Source organism: Phalaenopsis equestris, unplaced genomic scaffold, assembly GCF_001263595.1.
Source record: "Phalaenopsis equestris unplaced genomic scaffold, ASM126359v1 Scaffold000237, whole genome shotgun sequence".
Taxonomy (NCBI): Eukaryota; Viridiplantae; Streptophyta; class Magnoliopsida; order Asparagales; family Orchidaceae; genus Phalaenopsis; species Phalaenopsis equestris.
This window is the reverse complement of record NW_018164679.1, coordinates 364,186-374,197: the sequence shown is the minus strand read 5'-3', so window position 1 is coordinate 374,197 and position 10,012 is coordinate 364,186. Positions and strand designations below refer to the sequence as shown.

Below are 10,012 nucleotides of genomic sequence, written 5' to 3'. Positions count from 1 at the left end.
AAGAGGACTGAAGGGAGTCAGGGCGAGAGAGTGGAAGGGAGACAGATATGGGGGAGAGAGAGAAAGTGAGAGAAGCAGCGGGAAACCCAGCAGCCATTTCTCGGGCTTTGAAACTTCACTGATACCTCAACTTCAAAAGAACAAGATCCAAAGGAAAAAACAGTGCGGCAACGTCGGAATCAGCAAAAGACACAAAAACAGTAATCCATGCTCTGAGAAACATCATGGAAAATTCATAATATGCCTTCAAAAATAATTTTTAATGGAAAATTCATAATATGCCTTCAAAAATAATTTTTTAAAAAAAAAAACAGAGAGAGAGAGAGAGAGAGAGTACTCAGGGCTGCCAAACTCGAAGAGCTTTCCACGGCTGGAGAAGATGATTAGGGCGACCTCAGCTTCACAGAGAACAGAGAGCTCAAAAGCCTTCTTCATAAGCCCATTTCTGCGCTTGGAGAAGGTTACCTGTCTGTTAATCTTGTTCTCTATCAGCTTCAGCTCTACTCTGCCTCTCCCCATCTTCTTCTTCTTTTTCTTCTTCTTCTTCTTCTGTTGGCTTTCTCTGATATAGGAATGTCTATACTATTTATGGACTGGTTATTTTTATTACTGTTTTTAAATTTCACTTTTATTATTTTTTTCATTTCCTTCATAGTCCTACTCTTGGTTTGGGACAAAAATAAGCTCTTAAATGTGGAAAACTATGTACATGATGAAGGCTACAAGTCTAATTCACTACAAGACCTAAAAGTGCCAACTTGTGGTTGAATATCCACACCTTCTTAGCCTTCTCCTCCTCTATTATCCCCACTTGCCTCTTTTTATCCCATAGCCAACACACCTATTTCTTTCCCTAAATTTCTCTTTCTTTCCATCTCTCTAATTTTGTCCCTCTTTCTCATGGAAATGTGTTTGTAGGGTATAGACCATGCCACTATTGAAGAGGCTACTCAGTGTACGAAGAGAGTAGAGTTAAAGAGAGAAAAAAAACATACTTTTGTCCAACGTGGTTGATAATTAGTAATTTTTTGTCTAAATGTGGTTCAAATTTTAGCTTTTTATAGTTTTAAAATTTTCTTTTTTTTTTCTTAGCATAAATCTTCTCTTGATGTTTAAGAAATTCTTGTGCGTTTGTTTGTCTAAGAAAGTTGTATTGATAGAGAATTTTCTTAAGCAAAAGAGGATTTTTATTACTATAAAAAAATAATGAAGTAGTGAGCTTTTTAAAGCTTGAAGAGGAGTTTCTTATGACAGTTAAATGTTTGTCTTTAATGGAGATACAGAAATTCATATTTCAAAAGTCTTAATATACTAATTTTCTTCTTATGTAAGTTATTAATCATAGAATTTTGATATATTTTTTTATTTTTACTATGTGTATTTCTAACTATTAAATTATTTATAATTATAAGATTATTCAAATAGTAGAAAATTAACATGAAAATATAAAATAATTGAACTTGTTTGTAACTATGAGGACTATTAAGTGTATTTCTGCAAAATAATAGTAATAATAATAATAATAATAATAATAAGGATGATGTTGATGATAAGATCAATTTTTTTTGCCTAAACCCTAAGAGCTTTTATATCAAAAGTAAGAACAAAGTCTTGTTTGTGCCTAAGAAAGTTTCATTGATTGATAGCTTATTTTATTATGTAGAAGATATTTTTTATTAATAAAAATAAAAAGTACATGAGCATTAAGATCCTTAATGTTAGGAAAAGAGTTTCTTATGTACATCCAAAAGTAGATTAAGGTTATGATTGGGCAGTTTATTTGGTGCGGTGGCGTTTTGAAAACACACCTTGCCTTTTTGAGTAAACAGCGTTTTGGCAGCTTATGCGTTTTCAAAACGCTGAAAACAACGTTTTCACACCGCAGGCACCTTTCTAACTGTGGTCTGGATTTTCCAAAAAAAAAAATAAATTTATAATAGCTACAGCACCTAGCTTATCAATAGATTATTTTTAATCAGCTTATCAGCAGATTATTCAATAAGATGCAGCTGCCCCAAACAGACCTAAACCATACAAAATTCAATAAAAGAAGAACCTTTGTCCCAAAAATACAAATGGCCAAATAAAAACCAAATAAAATGGAATTAATATAAATCAGAGAAAACCACATAAACAATATTACTAATATTAGTCAGTTTTCAAGTGAGCTACTACTCTAAGAATATTTGATTGAAGCTCTAATATTGTGAGAAGATCTCCCATTATTTTTTTTCCACTATGACAACTAAAAATTTATAATAGCTACCGCACCTAGCTTATCAACAAATTAGTTTTAATCAGCTTATCAACAGATTATTCAATAAGCTACAGCTTATCAGCAGATTATTCAATAAGCTGTAGCTGCCCCAAACAGACCCTAAACCATACAAAATTCAATAAAAGAAGAACCTTTGTCCCAAAAATAAAAATGGCCAAATAAAAACCAAACAATGTGGAATTAATATAAAACAGAGAAAACCACATAAACAATATTACTAATATTATTCAGTTTTCGATTCAAGTGGGCTACTACTCTAAGAATATCTAATTGAAGTTCTAATATTGTGAGAAGATCTCCCATTAATTTTTTTTTCCATTATGACAAAATGACAACTAAGTTTAAAATTGTCTTAAATTATCCATAAAGGCATCTTCTTTTATTATATTTATATATATAAAGTGAAATTATAATTGGGAAAATCATATATATGACTAAATTATTTCTCAATCTAAACATGATTCTCTAAAATTATATGGGTCATGGAAGCTAATTCCACAATGAAAGCAATTATTAGCACTTGATCCTTGCATAATGTTGAATATGTTGTAATTAAGCTGTCATTACTCTTTAATTTAAATAAGTAATGAATCAAGAATCTATTGATATAAAAGAGGGATTTGCTTACCTTATTTATTAACAAACTAGTAGATAGTAATGGGAGAATGATTATGTGATAATTAAGAAAAGAGATTGATGTCCCATTATTTGTTTGGATCACTGAAGGTGCGTGATTAAAAATACATATAGATAGGATGGTAGGAGAGTTTGAGATACCAAAATTTGATTTTAATTTCATTATAAATTGATAAATTATGCATAAATATTCAGTATTAAGAATAAAATTTATGAGTCACATAATCATGTATTTATGAACCATCTCAAGTAATATTGAAAAGTTGATGAGTACTAATGATTTCAGCTAGCACTCTAACAAAATAAGTCCTAATAAGAGAAACTATAGAGGTATAAATTAAAAGAGATTTTTCAAATAGAGAAGCATAGTAAATAAATTTTAATATTAAAAAGGCAAATTTTACGACGCAGAAATGAATACTTATTTGGTGTAATAGTGCATACATTAACTAAGTCAAAATTATGAGAAAATTTATCTAATCTCACGAAAAACCATCAATTTATACTATTTGGTGCAAAAACAAAGTTGTGTAGTCAATTTTATCAAAATTCAAAAAATATTCTTAGTGTCCAATAATTTTAAAAGATAATTCATATGAGCATCGAGTTAATAAGAACTATTTGATGAATTGTAAAAGTGGTATATACAACAATTTCATACCAATTAATTAAATGAGTGCATGCCATAGATTCATGATAAAATACAAATCAATTATTTAAGGATCTAAGAACAACATATATAGGCGAGGAATCTAATAGCTTAATCATAAACCCATTGGCCTAGACATCGATTGACTAAAAGGAAAAGAGTGACCTTGACTCCATGGAATAGGCCAATGTGGTAGAATGATTGCACCAATAAAAGCTAACCTTCTATGAGATATATTGAATACTTTAGAGAAAATCAAATGGTACACATCAATGATTGGCGTGAGGTTTAAGAGTTAGACATGAACATAAGAAAGAGCAATCCAAAAAAAAAAAAAGAAATAAAAGAATAGGGATGTGCAAGACAATTAAACCAAGATTAAAACTTAAACACATGTAATTTTAGGTAAAAATTTGTGATTCTCAGAGGAGCTCAAGGCCTTAAAAGCATATTAAGTTAAGTATTATAAGTCTAGGTTGGGTTGTATAATGGCAGAGCTATCAAATTTCTTACTCTCTTTTGAAGTGTATTGTGGTACTCGACCATACTGACCTTTCTAGTTTATACTTCATTAAGTTGTTTGTTTTTTTTTGTATATTTCATTATGCATGTGCATATAGAGCGCTAAATACCTTATTTATAATAGCAGAGCTATGTTATAAAATTTTCTTTTGTTTGTGTATATAGAAAGCTTAACACTGCCATTGTCGGGACCTTCTCGCATAAATGTAAGCCCTAATTAAGAAAATCAGCATAATGAAATATTCAATAATTTTCTCCCGAAATTGAAGTCAAACCTTATGATAGTTTGGGAAGTCATTGAGATTCTCCTCAGGATCTGTGACAACCCCTAGTTCTTCTTCCTTTGGATTCCATAATAAATATTCTAAGTTTGAGTCTCTCCCATTTGAGACTCCTTGGTCTGATTTTTGCAAATTCCTATCCTTTTGAATTCTTGGAGACAATAATTTCTGATCTAAATTGAGAGTTTTATTAAGTGACTTCGGTCATTTAAGATGTAATTGACTGTAGGGTTTGCCTCTATAGGAAGCTTTAAGAACCTAGATAATATAAACCTTGTCTAATTGTTTGTATTAGATAAAAAAAATTTATCAGCTTATATAAATGGTTCGCAGACCAAACAGATGTCATAAAATCATTAATTTAATCGTAAACTCTTTAGTTTATTTAACAGAGCATCACCATCAAGTAGTGTATTTATCCTTCGAGGTAGATATATTTCTTGTGCTGTTTTACTAGATCATTTAAACTATTGCAGATATGAGATGAGTTTGGTTTTGTATTTTTTTAAAAAAATTGAAATATTAATTTTTATAAATTATATTTTCTAAAAAACAAAAGATATATATATATATATATATATATATTAAATTAAATTAAAACAAAACCTAAAATTAAACTGAGATATAAGCCCGCCGACAATGACTAATCAAACCGCAAACCCCTAATGAACCCAGGACTATGAAATCATGGGATCTTTACATGGTTATTCCAAACATAAAAAATAAACACAAAATGACAACAAAATTTTAATCGGCTAATAAGTCTTAAACAACCTAAAAATTTTAACCCCTAAAATCCAAAAAAATATATTAAAACTTAAACGAAACCATAATGAACAAAGATCATCGAACACAACTTGAAACCCTTTACCTGGGTCTATGAAGATCTCTTGGACAACGCAACCCATGGTTGCAGACAAAAATCTTCTAGTCAGAGTAGGTTTGACCGCCTCTCAGACTAAGTAGATCAGGGAACCCGACGACCCCGAGAGGACGGAAAGTCATGGGCATCTTGACCGTGTTGTCCTAAATAAAAACAACAACCAACCAACTAAACTAAAATATTTTATGCAAACTATGTTTTGTAGGGCTGTCAAAGATAAAAGACAGACATTACCCTAGATTTACTTTGCATGCTATTAGGGTGTGTTAATTCTGTCTTGTAGATACTTATATTTAAAAATTGGAACAAAAGACAAAGCTCAATTAAACTATTGACAACAAATCAAAACCATAGGATAGATTGAGATCTTGACAGGATTCTTTGGAACCCTCAAGAATCCACTACGCTTAGGACAGGACTTTGAAACTCCTTCCTTTAAAACAACGACTCTTGAACTTTCTGAGGATGAGTAACAACCTTAATCGACAGTTTTCTTAAGCAATCCTAGCGTAAGAATGCAATTAACTATATGGGTTGCTCTTATAGAGAGAAGTGAATCCTAGAATAAGTACAATAACTTTAATCTCTGGTTGTGGGTTCGCTTTTGTCATGTCTTCTTCATGACTATGTCTTCAAAGTATCTTAAGTCGATCTTGCCTCGGACGAACACTTTGGAGTTATTCTTGTGAAAGCCACCTCACAAAAGTTTCCCACATGTTTCTTTTTTTTGTCCTCGTCATTGTATGCCTTAGCCCTCGGATCTCTTCTCTCTTCAAATCACCAACACGATCAGAGAGAGAGAATTTTTCAGAGAGAGAGGCTACATGAGGGAAAACAAGCTAGTGACTCCACAACAACAACACAAAAAAAGCAGAATGGCAGCTGCGTGCTGGTGGATTGGTGATCATCCCCCAAAATGTAATTAATCAAAGAGATACATTCATTTGGAAATTGCTCTTGACCCCAGAACAAAAATATTCTTTTTGGTTCTTTGGTTATGAGTTGCTTATGTTGGGATTCTTTTCATGGATATTGTCTTTTGAGAAACTTCATTCTGATTCTATTTTGGACGTATACTCTCAATACATCATGGTAGGTTTACCTTACATAAGCTCTTCATGTTTCTTTTTTATTTGTTCATCTATTTTCATCCTATATTATCATAATTATTCCTTTCTTCTCTGGATTATTTTTGATGATCTGGGAGAATATTTAGTCGAAAGGAGAAATAATACGACCATATATATATATATATATATATTAAACAGGTTGGCGGCTTTGAGTTAAAAATAACTGAAAATAGAGATGCTAGTGTTATTTCATATGAATTACATGTCTTCTTTATTTATTGGCTTTCATATTTGAGGCACTTACATTCATACCACCCATTTCTTTCTACGTATTTACATATTTAACATAAACTTCAATTTTTGCACTTGTACTACAAAGTGCAAATGTAAAAAATTAAGTTTAGGTGTTAGATATATAATTAAATAGAATTGAGTGATATGTATGTAAATCTTTATAATATATATATATATATATATATATATATATATTTGTTATTCTATGTGCAGTTTATCGAAAACTCTTATAATCATAAAAATTAATTAAAATAAATTTTTTTTTTGAATTAACATCCGCTAAAAAAATGTTGCAAAGACTGATGCTGCTAGTCTTGCCAGCTCTACTAATTAGTAGTGCTTAAAGACATTACAAGGAAATAACAGTTAAAGCCGCTGCAGAATTCAACACCGCAAAAATCTTTCCAAATTATTTTAAATTGTTGTTAAAAGCCTTTGCTGTGCTAACAGTTGTAGTAGTTTAAAATCCCTGTAATAAAAAAAAGCAAAAACTTTTAAATTTTTGTGAAAATTCCTTTTGTTTAGTAGTAAATTTATGAATAGCATTGATCATGTTGAAAAATTTAGGGCGAAACAACGCAAATCTACAAGAAGAACACAAAGAGATTTAACGAGGTTCGACAAAGATGCCTACATCCTCGGGAGCAGAGCGTCAAATTCACTGTTTTAGAAGAGTTACATACCCATAGAGTTATAAATCTATTTATAGATAAAACCCTCAGATAAATTTACAACACGCCCTCGCTCCCCCCAAGAGACACACCTCTTCACACCAAGAGACACTCTGTTTCATTCCACGAGACGTACCTCTCCATTTCAAGATACTCCAAATTTTTTGGTATATGAGTCATACCTAACAATTCTCCATCTTGAAGAATATCCAGCTCTTTAGGAGAAAAACATCATTGAGTTTCTTACGAAAAAGTTGGTTGGGCAACCATGTCATCTTGCAACTACAAACATTCAACAAGTTCAAGTAACACAAGAACTTGTTGAAAATATTTAGTTTGGTTAACTTTCCTACTACATTTTCAGCATATGATCCGACAGAGTGAACTCCACCTACAACTGTACTCCCCAACAGTTTATAGATATTACCATCAGGTTTGCTCGCAATGTCTTCAAAATTTTCAAAATTTCTTGTTGTGCCAATAAATCTTTCACCCTTGTTTGCCACAATCCAAAGTTCTTTGTTTCAACGAACTTCATTATCTCAAATTTTGCACCGGATATTGCCCTTTAAAATTAATCATGCAATGAAATTTTCCTGCCTTGTATTGAAACAAAACACATCACAAATAAATTTAAAGAAACCTGAAATTTTCTCTGTCAATTACAGCAATTTTCCCGTAATTTTCTGTGATTTGTGAATCAAATTTTTTTCACACGAAGCACCTTTCCAATTCGCACAAAAAATTCGGCCTAAATATTGCAAACACTAGCCGAACTCCACCTGTCACAATTTCTCCTTGACAAACCTGCGAATAATCCACAAAATTTATGAACTCCACCTGTCATAATTTGTCCTACGACAAACTTACGAACTCTACGAACTTCGCTAGCCGAACTCCTACGTTACTCTGTTCGCAAAACAAGTCTCATGTTCACGGAACCAAACTCCACCCGACAAACTGCTCCATGTGAACTCGCTCTACTGTCTGCAAACACCTGACAAACTGCTCCCTGTTCGTGTCTGTTCGCGCGTTTGATTTGCTCCGCGAACTATCGCAGTTCTTTCCCAAACTGCCTCACACCTGGTCGTTCATGTGAGCCAGTCTACCTTCTCTGCGGCATTCTAAAGATTCCCTCTCTTCTTTCCTTCTGCGACCTTCTTAAGCACTTCTTCTCTGCAAAAATCCTCCCACGACAAAACCTTGCCAAACTCTTCGCGAACTCCCTTGCGAAACTGCTGCAGAACTGTTCACAAAGCTTTGTCGAACTCCTTGCGTCGTCGCAACTCTTTCTGCTCACCAAAATTCGTAACCATCGTGAACTCTTCCTCACGTCTGCAATTCGCAAACCCTGGCACTCCTCTGCGATTTTTTACTGCAAAGCTCCTTGCGAACTCTAGGTGCAGGCTATCGCAAGCCTTTCTACTCGAGTTCACCCTCGTGAATCCTTCTCTGCGGAAGAGGAAGAGGTTAGTGCGAACTGCTTCCCGAAAGGCCTGAACTTCTCTCCGTCTGCTCTGATTCGCTGCCCTACGCGAACTGCTCCTGTGGTAGAGACCCTTCGATCGCGAACTAATCCTCTGTTGCGATCCAACTGTCGTGATTCGCCCTGAAAATGCAGCGAACTGCTTCTTCCTCCCTGGAAAATCCTCTCGACTGCGGAAGACGCACCGAAGCGATCCTCTGTTCATCGAAACCTTCTCCTTCGCCAACACTTTTCGTCTGTCGCGAATCGCAAATTCTGCGAACTCCTCTCGCAGGCCCTATCACGATTCTTCTAGCAAAACCAAACTCCTTCCAAATTTCCTGATATATGAGTCATACATAACAAATCAATACTCATTTCAACAAGAATGTCAGCAACACACTTCATTTGAGAGAAACATTTACTTCTTAACACAATAACACTTTCCTCCATAAACAAAACCACAAGCAAATCACAAGCTCTCCTAAATAGATACACAGCTCTATGAAATGCAACCAACATAGAAATTACATACATATATAAAAACATAAACCATGCACCACATACACATAAATTTACACTATGCCATGCTTACCAAGTCCGGAAATACCACTGAAATTAAAATCAAACAGATCAGTAGCTCGCAAGCAAATACTGAGATGCCTTCTCATACTTGAAGCCATTTTTCATAGAATCATCAGCAGACCATATAAAAATCCCCTGCAACTTTCCCTCCCTCTTTAAACTCTTACACGCACCAAAGAATCCATTCTCCGGCTTCAATCCTCCACTGCCCGAATCAGTTCCAAAGCTCGCAAGCACTCTCCCTCCTTCATATTTCCCTCTCTGGGTCTCAAAATAGCTCAAAAATTGAGGCACAGTCGTGCTCGAATCATAAGCGTAGAACTGAAAATTCACATAGTCTATATGCTTCCCATACTTTTTCCAAAGAGCGAGATAATGTTTCTCGACATCTTCGTCGGCGAAAGGAGCGATGGAAGCAAAAGATATGACGCCATTGTTCTTCAGAGTCACAATCAGCTTCCCAATACATTCGGCGAAGGTGTCGGAGTCGGCTCTGAAATGCTCGTAGTCAATGTCGATGCCGTCCAGATTGTAGCGCCGAATGATGGCGGTGAGAGATTTGACGGCGTTATCGACCCAGGAGTCGACAGAGGATGGGTTGAAGTAGGCGAAGCCGTGGCCGACGGAGTCGCCGCCGAGACTAACGGCTAACTTTGCTCCGCTTCGGGCGGTGTTTGT

At 34.2% G+C, this 10,012-nt stretch overlaps 2 protein-coding genes across 2 annotated transcripts in view; both read right to left on the bottom strand.

Annotated features, from left to right (window-relative positions):
* The window catches only part of LOC110023965 (MADS-box transcription factor 6-like), a gene marked incomplete in the record, with an annotated part of 54,412 nt that extends 53,835 nt beyond the window's left edge, over positions 1 to 577 (bottom strand). The window contains 1 exon segment of the mRNA XM_020723641.1: positions 338 to 577. Within this exon segment, the coding sequence (XP_020579300.1) occupies positions 338 to 519 (182 nt within the window).
* Positions 578 to 9,201: 8,624 nt separating this feature from the next.
* Positions 9,202 to 10,012, bottom strand: part of LOC110023975 (chitinase 2-like) — a 2,871-nt gene continuing 2,060 nt past the window's right edge. Inside the window, exon 2 of the mRNA XM_020723655.1 lies at positions 9,202 to 9,985. Within this exon, the coding sequence (XP_020579314.1) occupies positions 9,383 to 9,985 (603 nt within the window). The 3' untranslated portion in view covers positions 9,202 to 9,382. The remainder of the gene's footprint in view (positions 9,986 to 10,012) is intronic.